General features: G+C 35.9%; 1 protein-coding gene across 1 annotated transcript in view; it reads left to right on the top strand.

Annotated features, from left to right (window-relative positions):
• The window catches only part of ME1 (malic enzyme 1), a 164,653-nt gene that overhangs the window by 30,476 nt on the left and 117,684 nt on the right, over positions 1–16,493 (top strand). Inside the window, exon 2 of the mRNA XM_051777956.1 lies at positions 10,183–10,316. Coding sequence (XP_051633916.1) covers positions 10,183–10,316 — 134 coding nt within the window. The remainder of the gene's footprint in view (positions 1–10,182; positions 10,317–16,493) is intronic.

Genomic DNA, 16,493 nt, shown 5'->3' with positions numbered 1-16,493 from the left:
CTATGCAACTCTGTGTTACAGTATTTAAAATATTTATTTGTGTTAATTATTTGTCAAGCTAATGAAATGAGTTGCTTAGTCCTGTCAGAAGACCAGAATATAGTAGTTGATAATCTGTTTAATTCCTGAAATGCAACAATAAAATCTGTTAAGCATATGAGGTTTATCAAATTCTCCCAGGATTTCAGGGCTTACTAACCTGTATTTGGTTAAGTACTTATTTCAGACAGATGGAATTTTTAGCAGTTACTGAAATTCCTTTCCAACCTACATGGAAATCATGACTGACTCTTGAATAAGACCTGATTTTGCAAGTGTAAACATTGCATATTGGAGACTGCATACCTGGTAACTATACTTTATTTGTAAAATTATTACAGTTAGAGAGCTATTTTTTGCCATTTTGTTTGTAATCATTCTGGTTAACAATATATTTTATGTCACCTGATACTATGTTCATCTAAATTCCCTCCATAAATAGGGATACCTTGTCAGTTATTCCACTGATAGCATTGCAGGCATCCTTTGATTAGAGTTATATATTAGAGATACAGGGTACTGACTCACAGCATCTACTGTACAACTGAACCAATATTTTAAGTAGAATTTCAGATATGGTATAGTAAAACTTAGTGACATCTGTATTTTTAAAAAATCACTCTCATGAATTAAATTGCAATTTAATATACTATTATTATATAAATTATGTATCTGAAAATAAAACTGCACATTGATACATCTTTAGAAGACAATATTGACAAAGGCGGTAATTAACGAGATTATTACCTTTTCAAGATTGATTTATCATGGTTCACCCAGGGGATTAGAGCTCTCAAGCATCTTACAACCAGGGTTTTTAATTTATGGCATAGGTAATCTGTGTTGAAAACTAACATCTGTCATAAGAACATGCTCAATAATTTTGTAAGTGATGTGGTAAACTGCTGTTGTCTCTTTCCAGAGTGGTTCCTATAGCCAGAACTTTCCAAAATAGGCATCTTTGAAGGTCAATACAACCCAAAGGAATTTTAAACAAATAAAGATGGCTCAGAAATAGCCAGGGACAAAAAAAAACAAACCCAAAACCCTGAATATTTGTTCATCTTCTCTGACTCTACAGTTTAAGCTGTGTTTCATGCTGCTGTTTGGTCTTGTCTGCCAGGGGCAACCAAGAGAGCCAAGATAGATCTTTCTGCACTGGTGGGAGGTCCCAGATAGGGGATTGAGTCAGAGGAAGCACAGATCACAACCAATACATGTTAGTATGCCTCTTATTAATTTAGCTGCTATAACAAACAGAATTGGGGTGTTGCTGTTAGTAGTAGATAACTGCACCCATTGATTCAAGTCCCAGTTTGTTCATTGTAGCTCCCAGGTGGGAGCCACAACAGGGAGGGCAGCCTCCCCTCTTTCCTGGGAAGCCAGGCTTGTACTAATGTACCTTCGAGCTGGGTATTCAGAAAGTCCCTCAGGGCACCTTGTTTCATGAGGTATCTCTCCACAGGCCCTTATCTGCATGCAGCAGCCACTGCCTTTCTGGTTGTGATCTGAGTTCAACTTGAGGAGAGTTCACCTTGTGCAGAGCTGGTGACTCAGGGTGTGATGAGTTTATTGGTTCTCATGGAGTCAGCAGCATGACCAGGCTCAGGAGCTGTGCACATCTTGGGAGAGTTCACACACTGCTTCTTGGCAGGCACAGTGTTGCCTCCTATGCTGGAAACTATTGTTCCATCCCCAGACATGGGGACCTACGGAGGACATTCACATCAGCTCATACCTTCTGGCCTGCAAAATTGTTCTCACATGAAAAGCGAGAGCCTAGACATCTCTGCAGACCTTGCTCTAACACATCTCTCCCTGAGCATCTAAATCATTTCATCTGCAGGTGCTGTAAGACCTACAGGTCTGTCAGTTTGGGAGGTGGGGTGTTGCTATCCCCTTATGTATTGTGCTCTGTAACTTATTTTATGGCTTTAAAATTACATGCTTTTGAGACAGCCAGCTCTGGTTGAAAGTGTACAAATGCAGCTCTAGCAATTTTTTGGTTGCTTTGAGATTAAAAATCCCTGTAGTAATATGAACGATTCAGAGTAAGATGATTTTTCGGTGGATTGTGGATTGAAGAGTCAAAAGGACAGTTGAGGCTTGATGTAGCAGCCCACATCCAGGCAACTAGTGCTCCTTGAGATACAGAGTGTTGTGCATGGCTGTCAGCTGGTGCTGTGAAAGCCTCTTATGCGGTTGATTTGTAGTTAATACTATTGCCATAATGAGCAATGTTGATTGCTCTGATACCATTGGCCCTCCCACTTGACAGTAAATGCCTATGTGTGCAAATCTGAATTTGGTCTATAGTCAATATAGTAATTGGAGCAATTTGGATGAGTGACTGCAAGGTACCTATTCTAGAGTCAGCTTTATGTTTCTCTAGACTTTTTATTTTAATCAATACTACACATCCTATAATTATCATGGGAGGATAGGTGCCTAGATTGCACATGAAAATCTAAATTTAGAATCTTAACTAGACCCACTTCATCATCCTACATTATACCACAATATATTTTTATCTATTATTATCTTGGTGACTTCTTTTGCTGTTTATTTTTTGCTGTCTGCAGTTTGTGTAATACAGATTTCTCAAATTTAAGATGAGGAGAGATTATGCAATTGAAAAAGATTTTATTATGTATATGTATAATAAAACAAATATGTACAAATAGTTTCTTAAAATAGGTTAGCTTGCTTACTTTCAGATAATTGTTTACAGTAGGTTAAAGGATTGCTCAAATAAGAATGCTGTGTTGTGTCATTTCTAATTTTCTGGTCTGAATCACGCTTCATGCAATCACTGTATCAGCTCACTGCGTGGCTGCCAAGCTGCCCACATGTTCCCATGATGAATTTGCCAAGAGAAGTCTGATCTCCTTCTGGCCTTCTGCATTTCTTTTGAGTCTTAAGTCCATGGGTGTGTGTATTAGCTACTGTATTTATTTGTGCTTTATTTGTTGGAAGCTGGTTTAGACTTTTGTTTCAGTTTCCCCTGTTGACTTGACTGTGTAAGTTTGCTTTTGAAAATCCTATGGACTTAGAATTGGGCTGTGAATATACTTCAGGTCACTTGGCTTTCCTGAAAACTATAAAACATTGTGTGTTCAACACACTACAGCAGATCTACCACAACTCTAGAAAAACAGCTTTGAAATATAAATCCCAAATGCCAGAATATAGTTCTTCAACTTAAAATAATTAAAAAACTGTGTTTAAAAAAAGTGCATAAAATAAAACCCGTGCCTTTTGGCATTTCTTAGCTGAAACTCGGACAGTTCCTTCTTTTCTTGTATGTTTAGAGCTGTGCTCATCAACTGTAGTATTTTTGTTTTCATTTACCTTCAGCATGCCTCACAGTCTCACAAGTCCTGATGGGTGCCTGTGCATGAGGGCTTACCAAAAGAAGCACAAGTGCTGTATCTAAACTGGGTTCTGCTGCTTACATTTCACCAGTCCTCCTTTTCTAGCTTTTTCTTTCCTTGTCCCAGCCAGGGTAGTTACCAGGTATGTGCCTGGCTTTTCAAACTCCAGTGAAAACACTTAGCAGGATTCACTGCTATTTTAGGGATCTTAGCTGTAGGCTAAGGCCTATACAAGACCTGTGTGTTAGGTACTGTAGAAAGACAGGAAAACCACAGTTCCTCTGCAAAACAAGCTAATGGATTGTTAATTGCTAGTTTGTATAGTGATTTTTAAACCTTAATCCAAAATGCATAATCCAGAGCTAACCAGTGTGCCCAAAGGGGAATCTGAGCATAGTTTGGGGGGAAAATAACTGTACTTTTTTAAAAGATGGCAGTTCTGTCACAGTGATTTTTCTACTTACAGTCTAGTATTACTTTAAATAATGTGTGTGTTATAAATGGTTACCAACGTTCTTTCCTTCTGAAAACTTATTGAGATTTTGTCCGTGTGATTTACCAAAGGATTGCAATAGAAAATTTGTATTTTTGTGTTCAGTTTTCATTTCTTAACTCTATGCTGTACATCTTCAAACTGGGATAACTTTCTGCTGATGATCATATAATTTCTTCTTATCAACTTGTATTTGTCATCTTTCCCCCTAGTCTTCATGAGTACCATTTGAAAGGATTTCTTTTTTTCTCCAAAATTTTAATAATATTGATTTTTTTTTTTAAAAAAAATGAAACTGGATTCTGCTGTTTGAGCCCTTCTTTTGTGCATAGTCTTTACAACAAATCGTTCCTAAGAAACATGAAGCTCTAAGTTAATGTAAATTGACAGTTTGCAGAGAAATTTTTTTCTTCATGTCCAAAGGAAACCACCTTAACAGAAGGCTATGTGTGAATTTGAAACATTAAAAAATTACTCCCTCTCCTTACCTACAGAGATATTTGGTGTGACGTGTCTGGCCTAGAGCACTGGTTGCAGAAGAAATATTTACCCAAATAGCTACATTGGCTGCCTCTGCTTGTAATGATTTTTGGCAGTCATGACAAGCATGGGTCGAGAAACTAGCAGTAAGATCTTTAGCCATATGTAGTTCTCCAACACCAATTTCTTGCCATGAACCACATTTGTTTTCAGCAGAATGAGTTCATTATGGAGTGTGTGCTCAGATTAGTTATTCTAAGTATTTCCTGGTGTATTGTGCCTTGAAATGAATGTTGGACATAGAGTATTAAAACTGTTTAGCTGGTTTCTCTGAAGTCATGTTTGGATAATAAAAATGCAGAATGGAGGGGAAATGCTTGTAAAACTTTATTTTTGCCTGTTTGTAAGGTGATTTTTTTTAAACACAAATTATATAAAATAGCTCAAAGGGATTTGCAGATCATTAAACTCTTAAATGTGGTTAAAATGCTTGAAAAATCATATGTTCTATATTTTTATAGAGATTTTATCATAATTTCTCTGAATGTGTAAAATTTTGCAAGGTTGTGGTGTTTTTTAAAATATTCTAATCCTAAAGGGTCTTATGGTATTAGGTGCCTGAAACTGTTTTCATGTAGCTCATACCTAGCAGGACTATGCATATATTTTGTTGCTTCCTCAGTTTAAGAAGTTTTCCTTAAAAAACCCTAGTTTTATTAATTTTGACTTGGATTCCTTCCTAGCAGTACTAGTATGAGAAGCCAAAAATGCTGAAGGCAAAAGCTTGACCAGCAAAAGAATTGCTTGCAAACAGTTATGCATACCAGAGATCATGTTTTCCTAAGGACTGCTTCTGGTTCTGCAGTTGAATTTCTCCTGGAGACAGTCTTGTGCATGAAGTGGTGTAAGCATTGTGGGATGATGTGTGACTGACAACTAGTAGCGATGCCAGTGATTTTTCATTTGGGACATACTGGGGAAAAAACTCTTGTCCAGTAATGGGAAAATGTTTTCGATCTTTCAGACAGAAGTATTCATCTTATTTACACATTCTTTTTTGTTTGTTTGTTTTTAAGAATATGGAATTGCGGGGTTCTGTAGATCCATTTGCTCAAAAAATTGATTCAGATCTTAAGCAGACACGTATTGCAGGTTAACTGTGGGGTTTTCTCAGAGCTTTGACTGGCAGAGCAATCCCCGGCCTCTGCTCAGGATTACCAACTGCTGTGGTGGGAGGCTGCAAGGGGTAGTGAGGCACCAGCTCTCCTCTTTCCAGCCATAGCAGCAGATGTTGAGCATATCTGAGTCCTGCAAATTTGTGTACTTTTTTCATGATATTGTTGAAATTGGTTCACTGCACTTTTATGATTTAGATATGCAGAATGAGTTGTTTTAACAGAGAGTTTTTCACTTTTTGATGGACTGTGAGACAGTGATGAACCTACTTGTCCGCCATCCCCAAAATACTTTAGAGATGATAATTTTTCCCTAGCAGTATCTTAGATCAGCAATCCAGAGATGTCTTTCTTGTAGAATAGATGATACTTCTATATATACTTCCTTGCTACACCTTTTTACCTTCCTCTTCATTTCTTCCTTCCCCCTTCACGGATCCAGTCAGTTCAAATATGCATGCAGGTACTTGAGCTTGGTGTTGGTGGTTGTCCACTGAGTCCCAGGGATGACCCGAAGTCTTACAGGCCTTGATCTTCTCTGCCAGAGGATGAGGAAAGAGCCACTGAGTTCAAGAACCTTGGATGTGGGCATGGTTTCCTCTTCTAAGCCAACCTCCTTCTGCATGCTGTTAAGCTGATATTTTTGTGGCATACCTGCAGTGAGGCCAACAGAAGGAAATGAGTTTTCTTCCGAAATGAGTAGGAGTTTTTAAAAATGGAGGTTTTAGTCTACTAGAACAAAACAGGAGGGCTAGATCTTGGAAGAAATGGGAGAAGGATCCCTACAATGAATACTGGCAACCCTTTAGTGAAGCTGAATCTCATTAGTGCGTGGACAGGATGCACATATTGCTTTAGTACACTCTTTTTCTTGAGAAGTTTATGTAAACCTAGTAATTATATGAGCTTCGGATATTCTATCTGAACAAAAACTGTGTCATTGCAATCTTGTTTGTATTAAAAGATAAGACTTGTCTCTGTTGACTGTGAACAGAGGCTGAGACAGCTCTTGAAGTATTTTGAACATGTTCTCTGTCTTTTCAAGCACAGCTTGAAAATTTAGTCAAAAGCCAGTGCAAAAAGCTGTCTGATACAAGAGGATACTGTGCTGTTTATTGTGTTTTATGGCTTTTCAGTACTGCAGCTGAACAAGAGAATTGATGTGTATGTAGCTGCACTAGAACAACATTGTAGATGGAGGACTTTGGGGGAAAAGAGAGTCAGGGCAGAGCACATATAGTTATGAGCTGAGTTGATAAACCAATAGAGATTAAATTATGAAAGAATACTGAGCAGTGTGCAGTAATAGAAATCGCTGCTACAATTACAAAACTTCCCAACATTACAAATGGAGAGGAAAATTCAGAATTAAATGTATTTGAAATGAGTTAAACTTCTTGAAAATAAAAAGGGCAGACTCAGAGAGCTTTCTGTGTACAACTGAGAATATGAAAGGCTATTTATGCCTAAGGACCAATAAAAAACCCCAACCCAAAGTTTTGACCAAAAGGTTTGTGAGAAAGGAAGATAATGAGGTGACTGAAGAACAACTTGTTTTTACCAAAATCAGAGCTTATAAAGAAGCATATGAAGCATAACTCTTGAAAAATTGCAAACTCTTATCTGGAAGGGTTAATAATAACTATACTTTTCATGTCTATGATGTGTATGAGGCATAAAGCAGTGAATAAACCAAAACTACTTAGGCAAAGGTTAATACTTATGGTAGTAATATCTTGCCCTTACACTGCTTTTAGATCATCACACTGTTGTTCTACTTGGAAAATTTATTTGTAATACAGACTGCATAATAAAAATGTCCACATCATTTATTATAGTTGAGATGCTAGATGATGGAAATCTGTCCCATCCAGGTGTGCAGTATACCTCTCAGGAAGGGAAAGGAGTGTGTAAACCAAGCTAGACTTAGAGCCCTCTCTGCTGGATGGCTGGGAAACAACAATTCTAACAGGAAAAAATAAGAATTCTAATGTAAAAAAGAAAATCTGAGAGGCTACTGCAAGAAAGATGTAAACTATAAATCCTGGGTAGTCAAGGTCTTCCCTAATTATAAGCAAATGAAATAGTATACACTTATTGCATAAAATGGCCTTCTCTTATTAAATTGTCAGGTGATATATTTTAATGATAATTCTTTTCTTTTGAGTATATATGAGATCTGAGGGGGGAAAGAGGAATTAACATTCCATCTTAGAAATTTTAAAAATTTGTAATATCTGTACCAAAGAGGAGTATTCATGTAAAGGATTTTCAAACTATATATAGCATAGGGGGTGTAGATGGGTTATGTGTTTTGTAGTAATGCTCCAAAGAAATTAATTCTTACTGGAGGAGCTGTAGTAATATGTGGAAAATAGGCTATTACAAGATGAAGTACTTTCTAAAAAAAGGCACTTGGCAAGATGTAACATGTGTCTGTTTTAAAATAAAATATATTTTCCACTACAAGGGAAAACCCTATCATAGTAATTAAAGTCTGTATCATATTCCTAAAGTGAAGGCAAACACAGACTTTTAGAATTTTTTTTTCATTTCTTTCGACTAATGGAAACGGGAAAGGAGAGATGCAGAGAATGACCGGATTGCCACTTTATTGCCAGCACTGAAAGATCCTCTGAAATTACGCAGCTCCCTGGAGTCCAGTCATTTGGAACTGATTCTGAAGTCTGTGTGTGTGTGAGCACACATGTATAGCTTTTATGTGGGTCCTTTAAGCCAAAAAAAGGCTAATGGAGATAAGAGGGATCAACTTTGAATAAACTTGTGAGGAATTTATTTATTTATTATTCACAGTTGACTCTCCCTTCTTCCATGGTCTTTCAAAATGTGATAGCAACTGAAGACACTCACTTATGGTCACTGAAAGTTCATTAGCGAAAAAATTGCAGGCTTTGTGTACGGTTTTGGAAACCTTTGAAATCTTGTATGCGTGGAGAACTACAGCAAAACAGTTTTTGACCTTTATTAAACTTGGTTTCCTTTCATTTCTGTCTCATATGGGAGAAGCATGTTCTACTAATGTGTGATGTTTTGTGAAGTGTTCATTATGAAGTATTTATCTTTTTTTGAGTTATCATTTCACTTAAGGGTAAAAACTTGATTAATGGCATTATGAAGCAGATAGAGTGATGGAGCTGCTTTGGGGTTTTTTTGGCCTACTTTTTTTCAAGCCACAACGACATAACCACTTGAAAATTTAGATTAAAATGGTGTAAGAAGTGTAACCTAGTAAGACACAGAAAGATTTTGTAGTATACTTTTGTTCTGGAAGAGTAAGTCCTGTGAGGTGACTATTTCTGAAAAAGACAGAAAAAAAACCAAACAAAAAATAAGAAGCCTGTCCAGGTAATCAAACTAACTGGTATGAATTTATCACTTTGTATCACTTACTAGGTGTTGTGTGAAAGGCAGGAAGAACTTTGTGTACGGGACTGGATTTGTTCTCTTGAAAGAGTAGTGCAAATGTAGAATGAAGGATGCTTTTGTATTTGTTGCTTTACCTGTTTTTTCCTATCACTTGTTGATGCAGCTAATTCTAATGGTAACATGAACAAAGAAATTTTAAAAGTCTGTTTATAGAGGTTGTTACGGAAGTACCTCAGTAGTGTTTATTTTCCACAGAAGAATAAATGCAGAAACATTACACTGCCATTTTTAACTCTTGATAGATCTCAAGGTGTTTTCTCAAATGCTTTTTGCATAAGAAACAAAGTATTTTCTATAGTTGTATGATAGATATAGAATTTTAGGCAACTGTCTAATGGCTTATTTATATGTGTGTACGCACACAGACATCTTCTTGCTAGAGTAATAAATGCTACCTAATCTCTGCTACATGAACTTCTGAATGTGTTTAAGCTACATGATAAGCATATTGCAAAGATTATAGACAGTTTTAGTGTAACCTAAGAGAGGCCTCAAAGACACTTGGGTATCTGCCAGTATTGACTCTGGAGTGGAAGCCGTGCAGCAGCATGATGCTAAAGGAGAACTGTAACATGTCTGTGGAACCACCAGTCAGTGGCTATAGTGTGAAACAAATGCATACATTTCATAGGTCATATGTGGAAGAAACTCCTGTGAAATTTCTTTTTATCCCCTAAAACTGTCAGAGGTCTGACCCAGTCTGTCAGTCCTGCCTGGCTGTAGTTACCACAGCATAGTAAAACTTCAGCAGTCAGAGTGTCCTAAACCCATATTTCTGCTGTAAAGGCATCATCTTTCTCAGACTAGCTTGGGTACTTTCTGAATATGTTTTAGACAGACAGACCTCATTAAAAAGCAGCAATTGAGTGACTGAGAATATACAACTGCTCCCTGCTTCAACTGTTAAGTTAATGATTTTGCAATTAATAGTCTTATGGTGTCAGGAGATCTTACCTTGTTCTGTGCTGGGATGGAGTTATTGTACTGTACAGACCTGTTTTCTTATGACTCACTAAAATCTTTTTCCAAAATAATTGCACAATTTTAAATACTATGTAATTTTAAATAATTTTTCTAATGCTAACTTTACCTGTGCTATAATTTGCCACAGAATTTTCTTAAATGAATTATCTCATGGATATATCTATACATGGTTTTATTTTTATTTTTTCAGGGCATGGCTTTTACCTTGGAGGAGAGGCAACAGTTGAATATTCATGGATTATTGCCACCTTGCTTTCTTGGTCAAGATGCTCAGGTTTTTACAATTCTTAAGAATTTCGAAAGGCTGACATCTGATCTAGACAGGTAAAGTATGACTATGGAACTTTATCCTAATTACCAAACCACGAGTCTTTTATGGTTTTTTTTATGGTAGTACAGATGAAATTTTGGGGTTTTTTTTCAAGCTATGGTGATTGATTATTGGGAATCTATAAGTTAAATATATACTTTTGCTGAAAGGCTTTCTTCGAAAAATCAACTCCTACTTTAAAATTGTAATGTTCCAGGGCTCTCCACATGAACTTACTTTGATAACCAAATGAGACAAGGGTCATCAGAAGCAAATGAACTCATGTGTTAGTAAAAGTCAGTAATGTCTTTACATGCATATAGATACATATGCATTAAAACATAAAAATAATAAAACATTATAAAATTAATGTGTCATAAAGTATTGTTGGGTTTGGGTTTTTTTCAAGAAAAAAGCTGGGGAGGGCTTTAAACATTTATGAATACTAAAATGTGGATTTTTTTTTTCTGAAAAAAAATCGTATTTTGTAGGCTCTAGAACAGAAAACTGTTCCTTCATTTTTTTTCATCCTGTGCCTTACTTTTCTCTGTTGTGGGCTGTCTTGTTATCTGTATGTAATACATGGCTTTTAGTTACCCATCTGTTGGTGGCAAGGCTTTTTTATAATTTAAAGTTGCCACAACCTTTGTTTTCTGTGGAGTCAGAATAGGATGAGCACAGTCTTCCAAGTCAATGAAGAGCTCGTGATTGTGGTATCTTTTCTAGGTTAACTCTTTTCCAGTGGGCATTATCAGTTGTCACAGATCAGTAGCTTCCCACGTTAGAATGTTTATTATTTGGAGTCCCCACGCATAGGAAAGTGCAAAATTTCATGGAGACCTGTGACTCAGCCATAGATCTTATTATAGGGGAAAACTTTATCCTTTCCTTCCCATCTCCTCCTTGACTCTGCCTTGAAGTAGTCCTTTCATGATACATCTCATTGTTTTATATGTTTCAGTACATGTAACACTTCAAAGCAATTTCAACTGCTTCTTTCTACTTGAACTGCTGAAATTACTTTTCACTTATAACTTAGGAAGAAAAAAGGTCTTTATCCCATTGCTGCATGTATTTTTTAACTAAGAAAGAAATTTTACTCCTACTTCAGGTCATAGGAGAAAAGCATTTGTATTTCTCAAAATATCACAGATAGAAAGTTACAGGTCTAGCTATGAAACAGTCAAAAGGAGAGCAGCAATATTTCCAAACCTTATTTTTTTTTTAGCAAAAAATTGTGGATATTTAAGTGGCTTTTTGCCAAAATGAAAAATTTCTTCAGGAAAGGCAAAAAATAAATAATCTATGAGTTTTAAATTACAGAGTACTAAAACTTTGAATGCTGTGCCATTTGAACTGAAGTAAATCACTGTATACTGAAGTTTTGATTGTAATGGGAATAATGAAGTAAAAATAACTGTCTCCAAGTATTGTGGGTATAGTTTGCAGAAAACTTGCTTTACCATGTTAAAAGAAAGAGAAGAAAAATCTGTCTGTCTTAGGGGTGGAAAGAATATTTTTTAAAAATACAATTAATCCACATAGAATAGACATAAGTAATACCCAAGTATAAAGAAATATAATATGTTGACAAATAAATGTAAATTAAAGGTTTTTGAGAAGCCATTTACTTCAGATAATATTTTTCCAAATTTGTCTCTGTTAAGCTTAAGATCTGTAAATACTTAACTAAACAAAAATTTGGTGTCTTCCTTTCCCACCTATGAGTCTTCTTGTGCATTTTCTCTTTTCCAAATAAATAGTTAGATAAGGAAGAAATTTGTTTCCTGTTCCTGTGACCAGACATCCCTAAAACAGAAGTGCTAACATTGAATTATTACATCCATGTGTCTTGAGTATTAGACTGTAGCTTGCCATTTTATACTATAAAGCCAGTTTTTATTAAAATGCCTGTTTTAGTATAAAGGTTATATTGTACTGTACAGCTTTGCAGTACAAATTTATTATTGTTACTTTGGTTTTAGTGATGTACTTCACCTGACAAAACTAGCAAGTCTTTGGTTCATAGAAGTAGTTTGAAACTAATACAAGTTAAGCTTTTTTCTCACTAATGTATTAACTAGTCAAAATACTTCAATTAAGATTTTAGTAATTAACATATTTAAAAATTGAGAAGCTGTGTTTATTTCCCAGTCTTATTCTGTGACATGTGGCAGTGGTATTTTCTCAGCCGTAATTTTCGGTACAGGTATTTGTATCTTCTCCTTCCCCTTATAGTCAGAATAAACAGTGTGGCCCTATTTTATAATGCTGGATGAGCTGTGGTAGGATCTCCATCCATGGGAGATATTCAAAATCTGACTGAACATGGTCCTGGGCAAACTGCTTTAGCTGACTCTGCTTTGAGCAGGGGATCAGATGAGGCAATCTCCAGAGGTGCCTTCCAGCTTTGAGCTAGTGAATACTTTCATAGCACAAGTCCATACTATTTAAGAGATAAACTTTCAGGGATAATCTTGAATCAATGCAAATTTGTGTAAATTAAATCAGGTTGTCCCTTATGCATGTGAAATTATATAAATCCACAAGTACCTCCCAAATGAAATTGTTCCTGTAAGAAATTATGTTTATATTCTGTGTGAACACCCAGCAGGTCTAAATTCACTATTCATGCCATGGAATGTTTTGATACAAAAATATTTTCTTCACATATTAGTGGGGCTTTATATAGCTGTGCTGTTTCCCCCAATTTTTAGCAAAATAAAATAATTTGTGTTACATGTGTAGGTCCGCATTTAAGACCACTGATGGAAAGACTTGGTAATATTTGCATGCGGAAGATACTTCCACTGAAGACTGTCACCAGTGACATCTTGGGCTCCTTTGCAGATAAAATGCTTGTGTGAATTGAGCGTGCAAAAAAGTTGCATGTGCAAAATGTAATTTGCAGCTGTGTTTGTAAGTCAAGTATCTGACAATTTTATTGGAGTATGTCAGTAAAGATCTGCTGGAGAACATGTGCATTACATGTGTGTGAGTTCAGTCCTCAAGGCAATATGTGAACTCTGGTCTCCTATGTCTATACTTGTATCAAAGAATTTTAAAGAGAAGAGTGACTGGGATCCTACCACAATGACTCCTTGAATAGCTTCACTGATGGAGAATGCCAGAAGACATTGACTGTTTTAGCTGGAACTTAAAAGGAAATCTGTACAAGCGGGTGCTCAAGGATAACCTTGTGTAAGAGCATGCAGTTGTTGCCTTCTACTCAGTCTAAATGTCCTAATTCCAGAAAAAAAATGCACATTTCTTGCGGTATGCATCTGGCATAGTCCTTGCTCTCATAGAAACAGCGACTGAAAAGAGATAAAGGGAAGCTGTTGTTTTCCCTCCAGAGCTCGAATTCGACAGTGGGTATACCTGTGTGTTTTATGTCCAATTACAAAAGCTTAAGTACAAGCATTTAGACATTGCAGAGATGGAAGCTGTTAAGTACCTTAGACAGAAGAGTGTTGTCTGATGAAACATAACTGCTGTGTATGACAGCATCTTACATTGGCAGGATTGTAGTTTTGATTGGAAAGAGGGTGTGTGTAAATTCATAAAGCTAAGGTGATAGATCTTACCTTGACATGGCTGAAACTCCTTTGCTGACTTGCAGCATGAAATTGCTGTACTCTGAAATACCAGGAGTTCATACACAAAATGAATGTGGAAACAGCAGCAAATATATTGCCTGGTATGCTTGGTGAAAGGGATGAGGACAAGGAAATAATTCTATCCCTCTAATTTAATTTGGCCAAGCTGTGATATATTCTGCAAATAAATTAATCTTTTTTTCTTTCCTTGCATGTTCTTAATTGTCTTTCTTCTTCCTGTTTATGGACATTGAAATTGTTGTCCCTGACACAGCCACATCTTCTGCCTGGGCTTTTCTTTCTTCACAAAGTTACACTGGCAAAATGTTATACTGGATGTGTGAACATTAGGAGGGTGGCCATCAAATCACTTTTTCAGAGAATGCCATGTTATTTTCTTTTTTTCTTAGAGTTCTCTGTCTTTAATGCATTTTTATATAGATACTGATGATGCAAAGTAGTGGAGCTACGTATCTTACACAGGTTAAAAATAATAGCCTTTCCTCCCATCTTCCTTTATTTGCTCTCATGTTTTATAAGATAAGAGCAAAGAAATTTTGAGTTTGGGTTTTTTTCACCTTTCCATTTTGCCTTGTAAAATGCGTGCCAGTGATAGTTGTACCAGTTATCCTAAGAAATCATCGGTAATTTTCTGGTAGTTATATCAGTTTTCTTTTGGGTTTGGATGATATCTGGTTTATATCCTTTTGATTTTTCTGTATTTCACTCCTTTCATAATAGCAAACTGGTATGAAAAGCTCTTAGGTGAAGTAAGGGCAAGAGGGGGAAAAGTGACATACTGAAATTTGAATGCTTGGCAGTCTCCTCTATCTGACTTGCCAGACCTTGGGTTTTGTCCTCTGAAGCTCTTCCCTGAAATCTTCATTCACGACTTCTTGTCTGAGGATAGATAATACTTTTCTCCCTTTCTATAGCACAAATGATTATTCTCAGTATTTTATTGTTTGTTTTCACTATGTTTTCAATTAAATGTGGGCTTCAGTAAAAGATTCTCTTAAATACTGAATTTTAAATATATTTTTTAAAACACAATGCTTAAAACCACTTCAGGCTTCTAGCTTTGTAGATTACTTGGATGTTGCTAAAATATGCATACTTGTTGTCTAATATGTTATAACCATCACCACATTGAGGATGAAGCATTTTTGCGTTTCCTCTTATAAAGAATTCTTGAGAAAGATTATACCTCTGACTAAGCAAGTTACTATGCTGAGAAAGAAGATGTATACCTGCTATTGAAAAGTATTTTTCACTTTATAATGATATTTCTTATACTGATTTGGATATGATCAAGTATGTAATATTTGAAAATGTGATTATAAATAGTATGCAGTTATTACCTTTGCAAGTTCTTTAGCATATCCTGAATATAAAAGTGGCACAATAAATACAAATAAAAAAATAACCCCCCTGTTTAATGCTACAGGACAGTAAAAACAAAATGGAGAGCTTTAACAAACGGTTTTTTGATTCTAAGCCCTTGAGAAAGCCTTTTGCTAAACTTTTAATTTCTTTTGTAAAAGATTTCTTAACCCCATTTAAAATCTAGGCTTGATCTGAGTAATAAGAAAGGATGATTAAAAGGTATTTTAAAGTCTTAAGCGACCACACCTCATTTTAAATAAAACAGATAAAAAAAATAAAATACTGGTAACTGCTTCAAAACAGTGCTGTGGCTTGCGTGGTGCTTGCAGTCTCCAGTACAGAGCGGGCCAAAGTATGCATAATATTTTCTAACATCACTTTAAATATTCTCTGGAAATGAAATTAATGTCTTCATGTGTATTCACAACTATGTGTACAGGAAACTTGTATTTCAAGCTAAGTGTTGGGATAGTCATCCTCAGGAGAAAGGTTTTAATGAAGAAGAATTCAAGGACCTTGGAAGATATGCTATACCATAATGAAATACTGGGAAAATGAAAGGCTAGTAGGGAAATGTAATAATATGAAAGAAAATTAGTATGTATGTATATTTGTAGCTGAGAACTGTAAGAGCAGGATATAATTTAACCTTGGAGAACATTCAAAACTAATGGGTGTAATGGAAGGTGTTTAGGATTGCCTCATGGTGATGGTATTAGAGTACTTCTGCAACTTTTTAGTTTCCAGCTCTTTATCTTTTTAGGGTATAAAATACCCTTGGTGACAGAAGGGGAGGGACACTGTTTTGCTTCACTTGTGTCACCACATTACAGTCATCACCTGCCAAACTGGCTGCATTAACCTTGCTTATAGTGCACATTAAAAGTTTATATAGTAGGTTGCAGAAGTGCTTCCCTGATATACAGTGATATACAAGCTAAGCTTGAATGAAACAAATTCAGATTTACTAAGCTGTTCTTTTTTAGATAGTTACCTGACTATGTCTTCCTAAAGAATGAATTTGATTTTACTGGGGCATGTGATGCATGAGAATGCAGAAGAAAAGGTCATGTGAATAATACTTAAGCACACAAACCTCCAGGGTTTTGGAATTAATGTGTTGTATATGTTTCCTCAACACTTGTGTAATAAAATGATGGGCATATTAAGCTTATTGAGTGTAAGTAATTAGTAATCCATTGCAAA

The sequence above is a fragment of the Manacus candei genome, unplaced genomic scaffold (assembly GCF_025592945.1).
Source record: "Manacus candei isolate 608988 ecotype Guabito, Panama unplaced genomic scaffold, ASM2559294v1 h1tg000011l, whole genome shotgun sequence".
Lineage (NCBI taxonomy): Eukaryota > Metazoa > Chordata > Aves > Passeriformes > Pipridae > Manacus > Manacus candei.
This window is presented reverse-complemented; position numbering and strand designations above follow the sequence as displayed.